Source organism: Myotis myotis, unplaced genomic scaffold (genome assembly GCF_014108235.1).
Source record: "Myotis myotis isolate mMyoMyo1 unplaced genomic scaffold, mMyoMyo1.p scaffold_m19_p_12, whole genome shotgun sequence".
Classification (NCBI taxonomy): domain Eukaryota; kingdom Metazoa; phylum Chordata; class Mammalia; order Chiroptera; family Vespertilionidae; genus Myotis; species Myotis myotis.
The window spans coordinates 8,998,617-9,019,505 of NW_023416316.1; the positions used below are offsets into that span (position 1 = coordinate 8,998,617).

The 20,889-nt window shown below is 43.2% G+C and overlaps 1 protein-coding gene across 1 annotated transcript; it reads right to left on the reverse strand.

Annotated features, from left to right (window-relative positions):
• Positions 1–286: 286 nt before the first annotated feature.
• TNFSF15 (TNF superfamily member 15) lies at positions 287–20,554 on the reverse strand. Its single transcript, XM_036331515.1, has 4 exons — positions 20,273–20,554; positions 7,454–7,496; positions 6,398–6,445; positions 287–3,762 (listed from the first exon to the last, which is right to left on the reverse strand). Exons 1-4 carry the CDS (start codon positions 20,552–20,554, stop codon positions 3,308–3,310), a joined length of 828 nt encoding a protein of 275 aa, XP_036187408.1. The 3' UTR covers positions 287–3,307.
• Between the last annotated feature and the right edge of the window lie 335 nt (positions 20,555–20,889).

The window sequence follows — 20,889 nt, forward strand, 5'->3', positions numbered from 1 at the left end:
CTTTTCATATTCTGTAGCCTAGTTAAGAGTCATAAATTTTAGTACCTTAAACAATTCTGTTCTCTCACATAGATCTAAACCAGGGGTCCTCAAACTACGGCCCGCGGGCCACATGCAAATACAAATATTGTATTTGTTCCCGTTTTGTTTTTTTACTTCAAAATAAGATATGTGCAGTGTGCGTAGGAATTTGTTCATAGTTTTTTTTTTAAACTATAGTCTGGCCCTCCAACGGTCTGAGGGACAGTGAACTGGCCCCCTGTTTAAAAAGTTTGAGGACCCCTGAGCTAAACCATGCTAGGGTCCTAATGCTGGTGACCCCATGCATTTTGATCATGGGGATTTGCTGAGGGACACACGCACCTCTGGGTCATCCATAAAGTTCTAGTATTTTCAAGAATGTTGCTGGCCAAACTTGATAATAACCTCTCTCTACATTTGGCTTTGATAATGGATGCCACTATAGAAAACAGTAACTTTGTGTTCTCCCCTTTTACTTATGAAAATCTGTCCTTGGGTAGCTATTTAAAAAATCACTTATTGTATACACAAATCATGTTGTTAATGATCATCCTTCACCAAATGGCACCCATTTTCATGAGAAAATATCCATGTGCCTAAAGTTAGCTAATTAATTAGCTAATACAACCAAAATAAATTAACAGATCTACAGACAGTGGAAGTACTAAGCAGTTAGAATGAACACATCGGAGACTAAAATAATTTATCTTTGTGTCTCCAGGATGAGTGGGTACTCAGTATATGTTTGTGGAATTGATTTGAAGTCAGCCTTTTGCGAGACACTGAACCAGCAAAGCACTTTCCCCCTAAATTAACCATTTTCTGACGCATGTACGCATATTCTTTCGGAACATTCTGGCCCTTCGAATGCACTCTCTGTACTCCTTTTAGGGGACTATCACATGGTCTTAAAAAGCATCTCCCACTTGATTTTAAAAACAAGGGCACAAATATTTGCCATGGAAATAATGCCTAGGACTCGAGTCCTACTAGGAATGTTTGACTGAGCCTTTCTGACCAGTAAAAGCTGTATCATAGGACATTTAATAAATTCAACCATGAAAACTTGAGCACAATACATTCTTCAATAAATGGGCTTAGGATGGGAGCAAAATAAATATGTGGTAGGATCTTTCCAAAGCTTCAGGTCTTTTAGGATAGTAGGAAATTCCAATTTCTTGAATGAACTTCCAAATCCACCAGCTGCCCAATGGAACAGTGGGCGGGTTTGAAGACCCTGGGCACAGGGGTCCTTCTAGTGGAGAAGAGGAGTAGGCCACTCTGGCCTCCTCCATGCAAATTCTTGCCCATTCCCCAGGTCGCTTGGTGCTCTCATGCAGATGCAGATGGAGCATTTTATTTTCTTAATGGGGTATTAGTTCTGATCGTGGAGCCAGTGAGACTCATTGATGAAACATTCGTGATCCACCCATAAATGTTGTACCAGGAGTCGATTGAGGAAACATTCACTAATCAAGCTGGCTTTATAGTTACTGAGAAACCTCTCCATTCTGCTTTAAGAAAAGGGTAATTCCTCCATCTGAGATGCCCTTTCTCCGAGGCCATCTGTCGTCCGCCCACCTTCTTTCAGAACTCACTTCCTTCATGAAGATGCTTCTGAACCAGGTGGAGGTGACCACACCCTTGTCCGTGCTCCCATTGAGCCCTGTGCTCATTGTTTTGAGAAGCTGAAGGCTTTGGAGCCTTAACCTCCCAACTGAGAAATGGAATTTTTGTTTAATTATAACTCAACAAATATTGGTCAAGTACTGCTGCACCAATCATTGTGCTCAGGAGCCCCGTCACACCCCTCTGTCCTCTGTAGTCTCCTGGCAACAAGGGGAAGAGTTGATTTTGGTGCCAGGCTTGCTTCCAGACCCATTGTGAGATCTCCTCCATAGGGAGCATTTATAATAGAGTCTGAAGTGCCATGTCACACTGCCATGCTCCCACGTGACACTGACATGCTCTCCTACTTCACAGAATGTTCAAAGTTACCAAGTTTCATCCCCATGGACTCATTTGATACTGGGAAGCAAGTTGGTGGATTCTTGCTTTACAGACAAGCCTCAATGTCCAGCCTCTCCTCCAGGGAAGAAGTCTTAGGTAAGCTGATTAGCTAATTGCATATTTAAATCCCTTAGACTATTTTAAGAGAAAAATACCCACATAACACTCTGAGGTTGTGAATCAAAATTCAAAGCGGATCTGGGTTAACTTTTCCAGATTTGGAGATTGACCCTTCCCCCCCAAGAGAATAAGTCCATTGTCTCCTGACACCAATCAAATTTGTTGTACAGTTTGTATAATTAGCTAGAAATCTGTCTTCAAGTTTCTTGAGTTACCTAATCAGCTGGACAGCTTACATAGTCAGGAGCGCCCCAGAAATCTTGCTGTCAGATGATATGTTTTTTAGGTTTGGAGTTAGTCCTTGGTGCATGTTGGGACACATTTGACCAGGAGCCATCTAGTGACATTCATATAAGTTTTTAGTAGAATCTGACTTGTTCATAGTGTCTTCTGGGTAAAGATAATGCCCAGAACATAACAGGTGCTCAAGAAAACTGTGGTGAATAAATGCTATTGTTGTATTTTTGATATGCATGTGGAACTCATACTTGCTTATTTTGATGCCTGTGTACAAAATAATGGGAAAGGTAGTTTCTCTTATTTGCCATAGATAGTATCATGAAAATCAATTTCTTTTTTTGAGAACATTCATGAAAAATAGCAGTTTCTTCTTTCTTTCTTCTTTTCTTCCTTCCTTCCTTCCTTCCTTCCTTCCTTCCTTCCTTCCTTCCTTCCTTCCTTCCTTCCTTTCTATGAAACTATGTATTTGGGGAAACTGATTAAGGATTTCTCCTCTGAAAGGTTTACACTGTTTTCTAGGTCTTTGGATTTTATTCAAGGCTCTTGAACTGAAGTGAATGCTTCATAATCAAACTGAACAGCAACTGAGCCCACTGGTGACAACTGTGTAGTAGGAAGCTGTAGAAATGTTCTGAGTAAATCATCCATTCATTTGGTAATGAGTGTACTAATGTTCAGAAATTCACCCATCTTCTAGGCAACCATGGTAATATGTCTGCCTTTTTTCTCGCTTTTTCCAATTTGTATTCTCATCAGTAAGGCATATAAAGTGTGGGCTTTTGGGCCCTACATTTCATAGCTAAACCATTGTCTCTGTGGAACGCTTCAAGAAAGCCCCTGGTTATAATTACATATGAATGAAGAAAATTAGGAACTAGGAGGAGAGGACCTTTACACAGTGACATCTGCCTTACCCCTATAGCAAGAAGGCTCCAAAGAAGGTTTTATCTTCTTTTGTGTAGTCCACCAAAGAGATGTCACTGACGTTCACCATCAGCTTGTCCCCTTCTTGCAAGGAGAACATGGCTCCTAGATAAATGGGTTGGAACCAGTTGCTACCTATTTCACACACTGTCTTGGTCCCCATTAGGAGCTGAGTGGGTTCGGGGTAGTTCTCCGTTACCTTGGTGATGACCACAATGATGATGTCTGGCTTGTTTGCTCGGCTCCCTTTGCTGCTTTCACCACATTTGGATGTGATACCTCGGAATGTGATCTGGGAGTAAACAAAATAGTCTCCCGACTCTGGGATCACCAGGAATTTATTCGTGTAGTTCATCCGGTTCTTGGTGAAGGCCAAGCCAAGTTCATGTTCCCAGTCCAGAACTGGGAACTGATTATTCAAGGGCTGTGTGGACGTTTGTCTCACAACTGCAGAGACAAGAGAGAGGTTTAATTTGCCTGTGTTGGAACTCATGGACTTTGCAAAATATGTCTCATTATTTTTAAATTTATTTTTATTGTTGACAGTATCACAGATATCCCCCATTTCCCCCACTCTATCCCCCTCCACCTGGCCCCCGTCCCACCCCAGGCCTTCACTGCACTATTGTCTGTGTCCATGGACGATGCATATATGTATATAAGTTCTTTGGCTAATCTCTTCCCATCACCATCCCCATCCCCATACAACTCTAGGTTATTAATCAACCAAGTAGGCTCCTCCTCTCTGACTCTCAATTTCCTGTGTGTGAATTGGAGATAAAGCTCCCTCATAGTCTTGTTCTGAAGGTCAAGTGAATGAAAGAGACATGGACATTTTTTTCTTGATGACCGGATACAGCATTATTCAATACATATTTATTTTCTTTCTCCAAATAAACTAGCATCTTTCATTTCGATAGATTAAAAAATAAGCCAATTTCATTTTAATGTATTTTTTAATCCTCACCCAAGGACATGTTTTGATTGATTTTGAGAGAGAGAGAGAGATAGAGAGAGAGAGAGAGAAAGAAACATCAATCTGAGAGAATCAATCAATCGGTTGTCTTCCATATGTGCCCTGACCGGGAATTGAACTTGTCACCTTTTGGTATATGGGATGATGCTCCAACCAACTGAGCCATCTGGCCTGTCAAGCCTATTTCATTTTATATATTTTTATATATTTTTATATTTGCATTATTTATATGTATACATCATGTAGAACATATGAATGCTTTCATGCAGTATATAGCTGTAGCAGAAAAAAATGAATAGAATCAAACAGATTTCAAATAGGATAATCGGCAATAAACTAATACTTTACAGTGAAAATAAAAACACATTTTAATTTCCTACAGCTACTTTTGAAACCCTTAGTAATCACCATTATGTACTGTCAGCCACAGTTTGGGGACTGATTATGTTTAAAGAAGCACTTAGCAATCTTCACACCTGGTGGTTGACCGGAAACCTGGCTCCTGGATTTTCCTAAAACATCTTTCCCATTTCTGACTACACTATGGTTTCTTTTGCAACTGTGATACGTGTTCAGAATGTGTGTAGTTTCCCCTGGCCCCTCTACTAAGTGGCCTCTGGAGAGTTCTGTTGCTTCTTTGCAAAATCTGTGCAAGGCATTTTTATTAGTCACCTGTGATTGTCTCTACTCCTTCTTTGCAGTAGATTAAAAAAGAAAAAAATCCTCTCAAATGATACAAAAGCAAAAGTCATTAGTCTCTAGATCAGGGGTGGGCAAACTTTTTGACTCGAGGGCCACAATGGGTTCTTAAACTGGACCGGAGGGCCGGAACAAAAGCATGGATGGAGTGTTTGTGTGAACTAATATAAATTCAAAGTAAACATCATTACATAAAGGGGTACGGTCTTTTTTTTTTTTTTTTAGTTTTATTCATTTCAAACAGGCTGGATCCGGCCCGCGGGCCGTAGTTTGCCCACGGCTGCTCTAGATACAGCAAATTCTGTTAAATTGGCATGCAATTAGCTCTGTCAACATAGCAGCAAGTAGGAGTGTGGGTTGGAAGTATGTATTGGAAACTGCAGTTCTGAGAGTCAGCTCATCCTAGTCATGTCACTTGGGATAAGTGAATTTAGTTGCCTAAGCCCCAGTTTCCCCATATCATTGGGCTAATATGCAGATCAAATAAATCATTGATGTAAAATGCCTACTGTGGCGTCTGAAATGTATTAGAAATTCAGTAGAGCCTAGATTCCTTCACCAATGTCAACTCCCCCAGTCAATATGGCATCTCCATACTCAATTTTTAGGGTTTTCCTGGCCAGCCTTTTCAATTTCACCCATTCTTATAAGTGAGTGGTAAGTGATTGAAACTTGGCATCTCCCTGGTCCTAATCCTTGTTCAGGACTCCCCACAAACAGCTTCCTCTTGAACAGATGTCTTGGGCCCAAGGATATCCCCCTGTGGATTGCATATTTTTCTTAGAGGTCAGGAGGCATATTTTTTTTATGATTTCTTTTTAACTCTGGTTTTTCAATGGGTTTTTAACATCTTTCTGCACTGCTGTGCTCTTTTCTCTCGAGTCATAGAGTTATATACAACTCCAAGTGTGAGATGCCAGGAATTTCCACACTAGACTTGCGGAACTGGCCATCTGGTGATATTACGAGATTGCTCTTAATCTATTCACATCAATGGGAATTCTTTGGAAATATCTTTCTGAGTGTATATGTACAATAACTTCATTTTGCATAGGGCATAGATGGACTCGATATATTGGCAACTCAGGGTCATTCATCTTTGACCAGATATAGAATTATGAGAGTGTCAGAGTCTGAGGAAAACCAGTTTGGAATGACTGCATGAATGAAAGAGAGAAACAGCAGAGAAAGGAAGAGGGCTGATAGAATCTGAAAGAAAATACCCAAGAAACATGGGCTTTTGGGTCCCTCAAGGAAGGAAGACATCTGAAATCCCTCGACTGAGAGGAGGAGTCTGTTACTAAAGGGGTGTCATTTCTAGTCTGAAACCATTTGATTGGGTTTTGGTAAACGCTGAAAGAAATCTCAGGCCCATGGCCTCCTGGAAAGAACACCGAGGAGAATTACCTGTCAGGTGTGCCCTTGGCTTATCTCCACTAGTTCTGGGAGGTGCATCTGTAAAGAAAGGAGAAAAATGCTTTGTATGAGTCAGAGAGTGACTGGAGTGAACACAACATTTGGGGAGTTGCATGATGCCTGCAACTGGAGAGAAATTATTCCTCTTCTCCAGCTTGGTCCAGTGCCCCTCTTTGGAAGTTTTTTTTGTTGTTTTGTTTGTTTGTTTGTTTTTTGGTGTTTTTGTTTTTTGAAGTAACAGGGGAGACTCAGAAGAAAGTCTTAAGCATAAATGAATCTTGGCTTCATGATTTTGGACAAGTTATCTAATCTATCTCAGACTTTGTTTTATCATCTCTAAGGTGGGCACATTAATTTCTACCGTGGATGGAGAGTGTTCAGAAATATTCCTGGCATATAATGGGTGCTCAGTAAAGCTCACCTTGCCTCTTCTGTCCTCCTCCTGCTTCTGTGGGAGTGAATTGTTCTTTTGCCTTTTTCATGGTCCCTTTAACCATATCCACTGAGGTATCTAATGGCTTAAGAGAGTGGGGTGGAAACCACTCTGTAGCTGTATGACCTTGTCAGATCCCTTTCCCTTTCTGGTCCTCTGTTTCTCTATCAGCTAGCTCTCCAGAAGACCTCACTTTTTAGGGGTTTTAGAAATGATTATATTAGACAAGTTTGTTTTAACTGCAGTGGTAATGATATTATTATTGATGTTAAAAAGGAAAAATCAGTGTATCATTTTGATGTGGTAGGCATTGTTCTACTATCTTTATGGGAATTAACTAATTTAATCTACACAAACCCTGTGGGTGGGTACTATCATAACCATTTTTATAGGTCAGTAAAATGAGACAGAGATGGATGAAATGATTTGCCCAAAGGCCATCAATCACAGGCCCTGCACTTAGCTATGGCATCATTTTGCCTTCTTAGTGGCTGGGGAGGCCCCTCACTTCTCCTCTGGGTTTGCATCCCTCTGATTCCCCTATATATTAAGAACTACTGGATATGTTCTTGTTCCCCACAAGAAAGGCATCAAATATGAATGAATATACTTACAAGCTCGCTGATGTGAAGGTCCAAATTCCTGTGCTTTTGGAGTCTGTTGGGAAAGAAAGATATGGTTCAGACCATCTCTGGTCCTTCTGACCCCAACATCCACACAGCTGTTGAAAGCATGGGTGGGATTAAGATGCTGCTGCTACCCCTCCTAGGCACTCTGAGATGAGGGAAATGGGGCAGAATATTTGGTCCATGGGAATCTTGCACCCAAGCTCCCCCCTTTTCTACTCCAGTACTAATGACCTTTCTCTCTCTTATGCTTGTCTTAAAGGTTCTGTCCTGAGATTTTTTCCTTTTCTATTCTAGGGCACTCCAACATCTTGTCAATGGTTCTATTATTTTAACAAATAATGACACTTGCTTCATTTTCTTTTTTACACCACAATTTGGAAATTGAAACTATTTTTTAAAAAACGATACCAAAAAAGAAATAATCACTGTGTTCTCCTTCTCCTCAGTCTCTTTCTTGTTTCCTTGTAATGCATGATGACTTTTTCTTTTTCACTAAATTTTTTGAAAGTATATTTTATTGATTTCAGAGAGGAAGGGAGAAGGAGAGAGAGACAGAAGCATCAATGAGAGAGAAACATTGATTGGCTGCCTCCTGCACACCCCACACCGGGGATCGAGCCCACAACCCTGGCATGTGCCCTGACCTGGAATCGAACTGTGACCTCTTGGTTCATAGGTTGACGCTCAACCACTGAGCCATACCGGCTGAGTCATGATGTCTTTTTCTTCATTGCAATCCCAGTTTGTGAGCCATTTCAGAATCCACACGGTAATGGGAGAAGAACTGCTTTGGAGGCAGACAGACCTGGACTTGGATCCCAATTCCACCATTTATTAACAATATATTCTTGAGCAGGAAGACTCTTTTCTCCTCTGAGCTTTGCTGTCCTTATTTGTAAAATGGGAGTATTAACATCCATAGTTCTAGATAACTCCCAGGTTTGAGATAAGGACCAACTCAGATGAGCAAAATACACTAACAAAATAGAAACAGACTCATAGGTACAGAGAACAGACTGAGAGTGTCAGAGAGGAGTGAGGTTTGGAGCTGGGTGAAAAAGGTGAATGGATTAAGCAAAAACAAATAAACAAAACAACAACAACAAAATCACACACACAAAAATCCCCTCAGACACAGACAATACTGTGGTGATTACCAAGGGAAATGGGGTTGTGGGGAAGTAGAAGAGGGTAAATGGGGGGATAAATGGTGACAGTAAGAAACTTGACTTGGGGTGGTGAACACACAATACAATGTACAGATGATGTGTTATAGAACTGTACAATTGAAATCTATCTCGTTTTATTAACCAATGTCATCCCAATAAATTTAATACATTAAAAAAAAGAAAAGAAAATGTATTAGTGGAAAGAAGACATGGGAACGGAAGGAACCACCACTCACGTGCCAGAATAGAAAGCTCAGGAGCAAAACTAAGCTTCTTGCTTAGGAATAAGATTACCATCTTATATTTTACAATATTTCCAAAGAATCCTCTCTGATACGATTTTGACTCAACCCAGGGCCTTCTGATTGGGTTTTCGTAATTGCTCAGTCTCCACCAACTGTAATCCTCATGGATACTTGACCAGTTTTACATCTTAACACGCATACGTGGGTGTGAGTATACTCTTGTGAATGAGGAATTGTGTGTCTGTGTGAGTATGAGAGAAGATAGCTCCACTGGTGGGAAAGAGAGTTTTTGCACCTGTGTATCTAAAGTGTCTGTGGTGTGGTGGTCTGTGCATGGCTGTCTCTGCATGCATATATGTGTGGCCATGTGGGATTAGCCATGCTATATCTGAGGCTTGGCCTGTGAGCAGTTCTGTGATTCTGTTGGAACCCAGACTGTCAGGCTCTTTTTGCTTTCAAGCCACTGGAAGCTCTCTTGAGGACAAAGATCTTGTCTTTGACAAACTGATTTCATGGTCACTCCCTTTTCTCTGCTTCCTAATTCTGTTAATGGTACTACTACTGCTTTCCCTTAGTTACCAGGCCTAAAATTGGCTTCTTTCTTCTTCCACAAACCAAACTGTAACTTCTATTTTGCAGTTTTTCTCTTTCTTGAATCCACATTAGGCCTCATTATACTGCTTGCTTAGATTCTTCCAAGAGCCTCCTACCAGATCTCTCCTGCATCTGTTTTATCCTTTTCCCTACCCCATCTCCTAGCCTGTCTTTAGAGGGCTTTTTCTAAAGCATCACATTATCTTGGAATTTAAAGTTCAAATTTACCATCCCAGTCCCAGAGGTGGGGGAATCAGGGGAAATTACCCAGACCTGAGTCTTACAGGACCCACAGGTATTAGTCTGGTGGTAAAAGGTGATAACCATTCCAGACCAGGTCAACGGCTGTGCAAGAGTAAGGAGGCCCAACAACGCATGGCAGCAGTTGGGAAACTGCAAGGATTTCTGCCGCCAGATGAACACATTAGATACATTTGCATAGGGTCATGAGTACAGTGGTCTTTGAAAACCTATGCCCAATTGATGTGACTACTTGTCCCGCATCAGTAACTTTGATGGGGTTGAGAGGTGGAGAAGCAGCCTAGAAATGAGCTTATTTTGTAGCCTGTTTCCTTAGTTGCTATTGACAGAGCTGCTAAAGAATCAGTCCTTTGGCAAGGCAGAAAACTGAAGGTGGGGTTCTCAGAGAGAATGAGGGAGAGCTTGGTTGCATCTCCTTGTGCCTGTTATGGTACTTTCCCTGACTGGCCTTCTTTGACTTATTCATTCTGCTAAGAAATCTTCTCCAACATCTGCTTATTTTTGGCTAAGCAACACCCAGCTAAGAGTTTGGAGCATCCCTTTTGGCTCATAGAACCCTTTTCATTTACATGTATTTGGGATGTGAGCACATTTTTCTATTTGCTCTGATGGATTTCTATAACTTGGGAACACATTTTATTTTCATATATGGATGTATGTGTGTGCATTTTTGTGGCCTCAAAATGCCACTACATGTCTGGAGACTGTGATAGTTGGCAGGTGTTGAAGAACACAGCATCCCCAGAGTCCCCAAGAAGAACAGCAGCTGGGATTCTTTTCCTGAGAACAGCACGGAAAGCCTCCCATTGCTGTTTCTCTTAGTAATGACTCTCTCATGAGAGGAAGATTATTGCAACAGAAGCGAATGAAGAGGAGATTTGAGAGAAGAAATAGTAGTTTATTTGGGGAAAGCTTTGTGCATTTGAGTTGGTTGGCTCAATGCCTGGTCTCCAGATGGTTGTTGGTGACACCAGGCCAATAAAATGTCTATTGTTGCCCAAACCTGACTCATCTCCATTGCTTTTGGGTTCCCCTGGGGAACCCAGGAGATGGTGACTCCCGAAGGTCAGTGCAACATTGATTTCCAAATCTGTATAGACACAGTATTCAAGAGCACCCCAGGAGAATGTGATTTATTTCCCATTCAAGGCCTTCACAAACCACTGGCTAGGAACCAGGATCCCATCTTAGTTCCCTTCCTCTCTCATTTATCACTCTCTAGGGATATTACTTATTTGACTGTTATTGCTTTTCTCTCTCCAGTAGAAGTCAAGTTGCATGCAGACAAGGACCCGGTTTGCCTGTCTTGCTTACCACTATATTCCTGGTGCCTCGGACAGTGCCTGGCACTCTCACTGGATTATCCATGTTGGGAAAATATGCTGGTGCTCGGGCATCAAAAAGACAAGCAGAAAAGAGAGCAGAGGATGGAGGAAGGCTCAGCTTTAGTGACTTCAGCCAAAAAACTAGGAAAGAGAACTTTTTATTTTAGAATGCATGCAAAGTTTTGAGTTTTTGTTTACATTTAAAAACTTTAATTATGTAGCGGTATGTAGCCAAAATCTTTGAGGACTGGGGCCTCTATGTGCTTTCATCAGGCTCTGCTTGGTGTATAGCTATGGCTCTAGAAATGTTTGTTGAAAGTTGGGAGCTTTGGTCAGAGTCAGAGCCAGGAAAGGCCAGTATGTCCAGTGTGTATGCCCATGGGCACACATGTTAATGAGGCAGGGGAAGCCTGCCACCACCACCATTTATTAGCCTTGGCAAAGTACGCTGGCTTTTCACCCCATAGTTTCCATAGGTCGGGAATTTTCACTCTCATTTGGTTTTCTTTCTTTGTTCTAAAAAAAGAGTTTGTTTTGGTATGTTGAGTGGTAATCTCTAACTCAAACTAATCATGACCTATTACTATAGGTATTTTTGGGACTACTCTAATCCTTCAAATACGAGAGAAGGAGGATAGAGGAAAGGAGGAGACTGCTTTCTAGCTGAGTGCTTAATGGGTGCCAGGCCCCATGTTGGGCATTTATGTTTGTTCCTCATCTAATACTCCAGCTGCTCTCAAGGGAGTGTATCACCTTTAAAAAAATGTTTTTATTGATTTCAGAGAGAGGAAGGGAGAGGGAGGGAGAGAAAAGAGAGAGAGAGAGAGAGACCAATAATGAGAGAGAATCATCGATCAGCTGCCCCCTGGATGCCCCCTATTGGGGATCGAGCCCGCAACCTGGGCATATGCTCTGACAGGGAATTGAACCTGGACCTTCTGGTTCATGGATCGATGCTCAACCACTGAGCAACACCAGCCGGGCTGTATCACCTTTATATAGTGAAGCCAAAGGTCAAAGAATAAGTGGAGGGTCTGGTATCTGGACCTTTAGACCAAGTACAAACCCTGGCACATATCAGGAGCCCCATAAACCTTAGCTGAGCACACTCAATGGAAGATCGAACCTGAAGCAAGATGGCCTTTGAGATGATCTTGGCATTTACTGGAAAAAATCCCTTGAGTATATTTTAACTAATTACCTCTTTGGCCTTTCTCCCAGGTTTTGTAGTCAGTGTATAGTATACTCAAAAATGGAAAACCTATCCATTGCATATTTTATAGTCACTGTATAGTATACTTAAAAACGGAAGAGATAGCCATTGCTTGCCCTCATAAATGCCGCAGGTGGAAAGGTCTAAGTGTTTTATGACCCATAATATCCTCCCAGCACTTCTAGGGGAAATACACATATGTTTGCCTTCTTGTCTCTCTCTCTTGCTTATCCCTGTACCTGCACAAGGATAAAACCAAGCTAGAAATATTTTATTCCAAAGCCATTTCATTTCATCTTCTACTAAGGTGGGCCGGGCTTTAATTTATAGGCAACTTTCAGAGCAGTGTAGAGCAGAGAATATGGTGCTTGCACCCGAGCAAATGTGGAAAATCCCAAGTCTCTTATTTCCTGGTGGTCTAACTTTGGCATCTCACCTAACCTCAGTGAGGCTGTTTCCTTGTTCGACAGAGCAGACAATGGTTCTCCCCTCCCAGGACTGTGGTGATGGCTAAGAAAGACCACACACAGAAAGTGGATATCCGATTCGTTTCCTTCTTTCTTTGGGCTAAATAAATGCTTGTGGCATATGTTGTTGGTTCTGTAGAGCTTCCCTTGGGTTTCATCATTTCAGTGATTAACAGAAGCCATTCTGTGTCTCTTTATGACCGTGGCGGATTGGGATCCTCTGGAGCTCTGGAAGGCTTCCTCCTTCTCCCAACAGAAGAGGCTTCCTCAGTCCACTGTTTGGTCCTGGACGTCTGCCCTCTCAGAATGCAAAGGGGTTGAGGGAATGGGATGTATTCCCCATGCATTTCAAAACCTAAGCTATTGCGGCTGTCAGCTGTGAGGCCTCATTAAAGAGCCCAGGCTGGGAGATGACTTGTCATAGCCATTGTCCTGCTGCAGGCGGGCAGTGTGGGGTCTGTCAGGTGTGACTGCTGGGCACTTCCTGATGTGTGTGTTGACTTCAATAGATGAACAAATGGGTCCTAGAATCAATCCCCAGCTAGGAGCTGCCACGGGTATTTGGGATTCACACCCACAACTTGCTCTCGCTTCCCTTGCAACTTGCACAGCTTGCCTCCACAACCTAGGGTTTCTCTGCCCTTTGCCCACAGACTGACCTTTGGAGTGGGTTGGGCTTCTCTTCCAGGCACATCAGGACCTCCTGAGGCTACAGTAGGACAACTGAGTGAAATTTACAAAACACTTTTATCTCAACTCTTTGTTTCCTCTAGACAACACAGGGGATTATTATAACTGTGCTCACGCCAGCAGAGATAAAAGGTCTCACCCAAGGTGGAGCAGGTAGGGAAATAATGTCTGTTGAGCATTTTTATGGCAGTTGCTTTTTGGATATCTCCTTGCAGAATTCTCACACAGTGCTATGAAGACAGAGAGTACAAGGCTTAGAGAGCTCAGATGCCTTGTGCATCCCTCCATCCCTCCCTCTATTCAACAAACACTTAATGAGTAACCTCTGTGTGCCAGGTGCATTTAGGTGCTCTCCGGAGGAAAGAGACTAGTATTTATTGAGCACTTACTATGTGATGGGCACTTTTTAGGTATCATTGGTTAAAAACTCCTGGCTACCCCAGAAGGTGTAATTTGTTGGGCGTATATTTAGAGGCCAACTAGCATAGTGTTTAGGAGGAATGTGTATGGTACAGTTGAATCCCAATGTCACACTCTAATTGTATGACTGGACACATGGCCTAATGTTTCTAAGCCTCGGTTTCATCATCTCTAAAATGGAGATAATAGAACTTTCCTCATTGTGTGACTGCAAGGATTGACTGAAAAGATGCATGTGATAATAACAGCAAACATGCATTGCATGTGTTTACACCAGACACCATGCTAAGGACTTTATAGATGTGATCTCATTTGTTGTTATTAAAACCCTAAATACGAAAAAACTTGGAATGGAATCTGGTGTATAATACATTACGTAAGACAACTGATGTGGTAAAGCCATGGCTTTCCTTCAAGTCCGTGTCACTCTGAAGCCAGAGCTGGCATCACTATGAGGTCCTGTTCTGGGACATGTATATATGGGAGGGAATAGGGGTACAGGGAACAAGGACCAAGAGCCTTGCAGGGATTTTCAGGAAGGCATGGAATTGAGATTGGAGGGAACCAAGGAGAGCATGGGGGAGAGTTTATGCAGATGTTTCTAGAAGTGGAACCTGGAAGGGAAGGACAGAGGCAGGGTGCTGGTAGGGAAATAATGTCTGTTGAGCATTTTTATTACAGTTGCTTTTTGGACATTTCCTTGCAGAAGCAACCCTGGGAATCAATGCCTTGTACAGTATCCCTATCAATTCATTGCCTTAGTGCTAAGTACCCACTGTGCGGCAGGCTCGGGCTGGGCATGTGGGGTGCATTCTGCCATGCCTGGGGTATAGTGTCTGGAGAGGACGGAGGCCTGACCTGTGGACCTATCCTGAGGACTGTGGGAGCCATTAAGGACCTAAAGAAGGCCTAAGCTATGGTCAAGTGCACCTGGGTCAAGAATAGATTGGAGTGTAGGTTAAGGATGCAAGACCAGGGTAGAGAAGGAGGCATGAAGATAGCTCACAAATGTCAGAGACTAAGAACAACCCTTCAACACCCATACCTGCTCTATGGCCTGGTGATGGCAGATTCCAGAACAGGTGGACAAGTTGTTCTCTATGATGTAATTTCCATGAACAGGGAAATTCCCTAGTTACCACTTACTAATCCCCCACCTTCTGCCAGACACTATATTTCTAATTATTCCCATTTCATACATAAAGAAGCTGAGGCCCAGAAAGGTTAGGTACCATGGCTCAGAAGTGATTAGGTCGGAATTCAAACTGGGTTTGACCTTCTGGCCCATTATTTTTCTAAGATGCAAATCTACCTGACATTCTCCAGGAGTCTAAATATCGTAAAACATTATGCTATCTATTTTTTTTATAGGTAACAGACATTTTGTACATTGGATATATGTTTAAAAATGTATCTGTCTTTCCCTTGTCGCCCAGCCACCCAGTTCCATCTCCTGGACAAGAGCAGAGTCACCGGTCTCTTTTGTCCTCTTCCTGGAACAGTCTGTGCATTTATGCACACATTCATAAATGTGAATATGTATTACTTTTTCAGAAAATGAAGTGCTCTGTACTCTATCTGCTGTTTTGTCCTTTGCAAACCCCTTAACATCATATCTTAGAGAAATTTTCCATCCTTACATGTGGAGATGCCTCATAAAAAAAAAAAAAAAAAAAAAAAAAAAGATCATGGCAGTTGCAGGTTTCCATAGCATGGAAGGACCATGATTTATTTAATCAATGCTTTATTTATGGGCACATCACCTAAAGGCACTTATCCCAAACCTTTTCACACCTAATTTTGATTTCTGCTCTGCAACTTACCTAGTAATGAGTTTGTCATATTGAATCTTTCCTTACACAACCAACCCCAGAAGGAAGAGTCCACTTAAAACAATGTTTTTAACTGTTTTTGTTGCTGTTAATAAAAACTCCAAACATTTCTACAGTTGCTGTTCTTTTCCAATGTCTGATCTGAGGACTTAGCAAGAATGGAGTCAGTCCTATTTGCTGGTGGATGAGGCCAAGTGACTGTAGAAATAGAACCTAATTTCGGCTCTGTCCCCCCTGACCTACTCTATGACCCTGAACTTTTCTTTCCCATCTCTGATCCTTGGTTTCCTCAACTGTAAAACAAGGAGACAGGGCTAGATCAAGGGTCAGAAAACTTTTCTATAAGGGCCACACAGTATATTAACTTGGCAGGTGATATAGTCATTGTCATGATTACCCAACTCTACTGTGTGGCTTAAGAACAGCCACAGACAGTGTGTAAGTGAATGGGCGTGGGATAGGGTGCTGGTAGGGAAATAATGTCTGTTGAACATCTTTATGGCAGTTGCTTTTTGAAAATGGGTGAGATTTGGCCTGTGGGTCATAGTTGCTGACCCAGGGCTAAGGGCATTTCCATTTCTTAGTTTCTATCTATGGATCTGTGAAGAACTTTCCTCTTCTACTTAGGGGAAGGAAAGGGACAAACACCCATCCTAGTGTCCACATTGCTAGGCACTCACTGGGAGCCTTCTGGAGATCACTTGGAATCCTCCTAGCACTTCCATTGGGTAGGTAATGTGGGAAAACTGAAACTCAGAGTGGTTGTATACTTGGCTCACTCTCCTCCTTTGGAGCCCCTTTGAGCCCCCTCTTCTCCAGCCTCAACTCTTTTTCAGGTTAGATTAGAAAAGATTCTTAGCAATGCCAACCTCCTGTGGCTGTTCCAAGGATGGACAGAGGAGGTGCCTTAGAGGAGTTCTGGTAGAGGGTGCAGCCAAGTAAAGAGAGGGATCAGAAGAACACTTTGAATGCTGGCAACAGAGGAAGGCAGGGTGGCTGGAGGCCAGTGATGGGCTGGGGAGAGGAGAAAGAGGGTACTGGATGAGGCCACAGAGGTAGGCCCATGGCACAATCCAGTGAAAGTTCTCAAATGATCATTTTGGCTCTTGTGTGGAGAATCAAGCCCTGGCTTGTCTTTACAGAATTTCTTGTTTTACATGAGGGTGATCCATTCATTCATCTGTAAAAGGGGTGGATGGAAAGTGCTTTCCATGATCACAAAGCTTCATTGTGAGTGGAGAGGGAGGCAACCTGGAAACCATGAGGACCTAGATTTGCCAACTCAGAGACCTAGCTTGGTCCCCTCCCAGCTTTGTGACCTTGGGTGCTCACACAGACTTTCCCACTTCAAGTTCCTCATCTGCCAAATGTGACTGCTCACCGCCTCACTGCATTTCTGGGTTGCTGTGAATGTTCAATGGGATCATCTTTGTGAGAGCTCTCTGCAAATGTGAAGTGGGAGTTAATATCATGTTATTATTGTTGTTGTTATCATTGGCTTATCCTCTGCTGGCTGTGAATGTATTGGAAGGACTGGGTGACCCTCCTCTCTTACTCCTCCTTGTGTTAGAGTTGATTGCCTAGGGCCTGGGGCATTATAAATCCTTTGAAGACCAGATAGTGCCCCCCCCCTTTTTTTTTTTCAATGACCTGGGAGCTGTCTCTTTGAAATGTGAGGGGCAGCCTGACATAGTGGAGGGGATCTTGGAGCTGCGGTCAGATGGTCTGGTTTGTAGCCGTAGGTTGTACAATCTTGTTATCTCCAATGGCCTGTGTTGTCTGATGTGCTTTTATCTTTAATGGAGTCTGTGGCCTGGGCCTCAGGAATAGTATTTTAGCCACCACTGGCTTCCTTCCCCTCTCCAGAAGCCCTTTCATGAACTACTTCCTCCAAGGCTGGGCTAGGAGAACATCTGGAATTCCAGAGCACATACCCTATTTCCTTGTCACACATCAGGCTCAGAGCTCCTTAAGGCCAAGATCAAGTTTTCTTGGTGTTTGGTGCTTGGCATAGAGTGACAATCACATCGCTGTAACTGCGTGAGTATAGTTCTCCCCGTTGTCAAAGTACAAACTGTTCCTACACATGCCTTTCTTATTAGTGCTGTCAAAGTATGGATATTAGTATCCTCTTTTGGTGGAAAAGGAAACAGGCTGGGAGTCACATGCCTATTTCACACGGCCAGAGGTGGCTGAGCTGGCAATCAAACTCAGGTTTCTAAGAGCCACGACATTTCACTGCTACGTCCACGCCCACACAAGTTCGCTCAGTGACCTGGTTTTCCCTTCTTGAATCCCATCTATTTTTTTAAAGGCAAATGTTCTTTTATCTATGTTAAACTGAATATCAATTATTGTTTCCTGGGCAACCACTTTTTGCTTAAATTACAAGTTAATTTCATGTTAATAAAACACAGACGGATCCCATCTTCTTTAGTCTCCTCTGAGCTTGTTACGTTTGTTAGCCACTCTGGATCCACCCTTCTTGGCCCTCCCTGTGCCCTTGGAGGCTGACCTCAGGGCACACTTGCCAGCTAGGAGCAGAGTGGCCCGAGTTTCTCTCCCTCGTCCTCTTCCCTCCCTGCTGTTGGCAGACTTCTGGCTCCCCTTTATCCATACTGCAGGCAGGCTCCTCCTTCACGTTGTGTTCCCCTAAATCTCCTTCCTCCTTTTGCCCCTTCAGACCAAGGTTTGGGGACCTGCCTCCCTCTGTTGCTAATCCCCAGGATGCCTCCAGTCCTGGAGGTTTCTTTAATCCATCTGCATCTCAGCATGTAGACCCTTCTGTGAACCCATTTTCAGTTCTTTAAACATTCTTCTTTAAACTCTCTTCTTTGAGTGGGCCAGCTGTTTCTTATCAGGACCCCAGTTGCTGTGTGTGCACAGCCTCATCCCCATTTCCCTTCATCTTTCTTCTGACACCAAGAGTTACATCTCCTGGCCAAACCACAGCTCCAAATGTCTTCGCATGGCCAGTCTCCAAGGAGATTGGTTTAACTATAATGGAAAGTAGTTTTAGCCTTTTCATCTCTTACATACCTACAATAGGGCAGACACTCAGCATCTTCCCTCATAGGCTTCCTGTCTAGCCACAGCTCCCATCTCAAACTTTCTTCCTGACGAGGCAAGCCATTGGCCCTCTCTGGATCGTGGCATTCCACCCGATGGCCTTCTAGATCAACAGAGGTGTTTTCTGGCTTCTGCCAACATAGGGGACCTCAGACATTGTTTTGGCAGAGGGAGGGTTTCCCTTCAGAAGGCAGGAGAGCGTAGGCTACTGGAGTCACCCAATGCCTCCAAAACAACAGTCTCTTTCTGGATAAAGATGGAAAGCGTCCCAGAGTGTCAAGTGGACGCTGTAGTTTGGCTTCCCAGGAAATGGCACCATGGTGATCTTGGGGTCACAGCTTGACCTCTCACGCCCTGCAGTGCTCCTCTAACATGAACAGCATTTCCGGTTGGCTTGCCTATGTCTACATTTTCTGAATGATGGCACGTGGCCTTGGATGCTGCTGCCTGAATCAGGCACAGTCTGTTTGCTGACCCTGGTGCGTGGTGAAAGTTATACCATGGCCATGGCTTGCTTTCTGTGTCTCTGCTTTGCAGTTGGCCAGCATTGCTTGGAAACCAATTAAACCAATGGAAAAGCCTATGGAATGTAACACTTGAGACTGAAATTAAACCAGTCACCCACAGATTATGCAAGAGCATTTTTAAATAGGGGCATTACTTGAAAGGCACATTCTTCAGGCTTTAAGGTTTTTGATGTTTCTAGGTCAGTACTATAAGTTTCTGCCTTGACACCTGTATCCTCTCATTGTTCTCCGTAAACCCTATATATATTTTTTAGTAAGGTCCCCCCAAACCCTTTGCCTCCCCCAGCAAGACTGAATGATAGACAGTTTGGCAAGCAGTTCTTTCTGGAACATTGAAAAAGAATTGTACTGAAGCCAAGCAAGGGGGTTGGTTATATAAATTATAGCACATGCATATATAGTAATATAATACAACCATCTATATCCTCATGCTGCTGTGAATTTATTAACAATAAATTTAATTATAACATATTAAGATACTCAAAACAATCCCATATTATTAAAAGATATGAAATTATGTATCCCCAAATGTTAACACTTTAGAGTGGTTACCTCTATGAGGTTATGGGTAAGGATAATTATCTTCTTTGCCTAATCTGTACTTTCTAACTTTTTTTAATAACCATGTGTTAAGTTATGCAGTTTAAAGGGTATGTTGTATTCTTTTCAAAGAAAAGGAACATTGCCTACTTATCAGTGCACTGTGGTTATAATTATCTAGAAATATGAGGCTTGAGTTTGTTCCCACACAAACATAAAAGGGGACAATTCATTCCCTGGAAATAATTAAGAACAAACACCCCTCCACCCCTCCCTCACATTCTGCATTTCCTTTGTATGTTGAGGCAAGGGAGGGAAGGAGGGTGATGGATCAGGGAGCCCTGCCCAGGGCTTCCTCAGCTTGCAGATGTATCCACACTGCCCAGGGCTGTACAGGCTAAACTGCCTTCAGGGGTCTGCTGATCCCCAGGGAAGCTCCAGGTCTTGCTTACCTGGAACACACAGGCCTCTCCTTGGGTTCTGAGCTGGCCAACAAGCAGGTAGGCGGTGAGTCCTGCCAGGATGGGGAGTGACACCAGGCAACAGGTGAGAGCCCAGCCGGAGCTGCTGGCCCTGGCTGCCAGCCTAGCTCTGGCCTTGGGCCTGCAGCTGTCATCCTCGGGCAGCATTTCCACGCTGGCTGTCTCCCCAAAGCCCAGCCCCAGGTCCTCTGCCATGCTGTGGCTGGTCCCGGAGACAGAACTGATTCCTCTTGCGCAGGGAGACCCCCCCATTAAATAGAAGACCAGCTCTCACAGTGTGTGAATCAATCACTGCCTACTCCTCCCCCTGGCCTCTCCTCTCCCCTCCACAGCACACTGCGCCCCGCCCTGTTAGGGAATGCACCGCCTACAACAGAAACCAAAGTTTGGTTTAAGGAAAAAAAAAAAAAAGAAGAAGAAAGCTTCCCAAACATATTTATATACAGTGTGCTCATGTGCTCCTTCTCTCGCTAACAGAAGGAAGTCAGGAAAGTCCCTGGAGGAGGAGAAAAATAATTCATCAAGTCAGTGGGTGGGGCACATTACAATATACCTGTTTCTGTGGTGGAGGCCTGCCAGCTGTGCTA

Coding starts and splice junctions, on each gene's coding strand:
- TNFSF15 (XM_036331515.1), bottom strand. CDS start 20,554: ATGGGGGGGTCTCCCTGCGCAAGAGGAATCAGTTCTGTCTCCGGGACC. Junction 7,497..20,272: donor GAGAGGCCTGTGTGTTCCAG/GTAAGCAAGACC, acceptor CTTTCCCAACAG/ACTCCAAAAGCACAGGAATT. Junction 6,446..7,453: donor ACCTTCACATCAGCGAGCTT/GTAAGTATATTC, acceptor CTTTCTTTACAG/ATGCACCTCCCAGAACTAGT.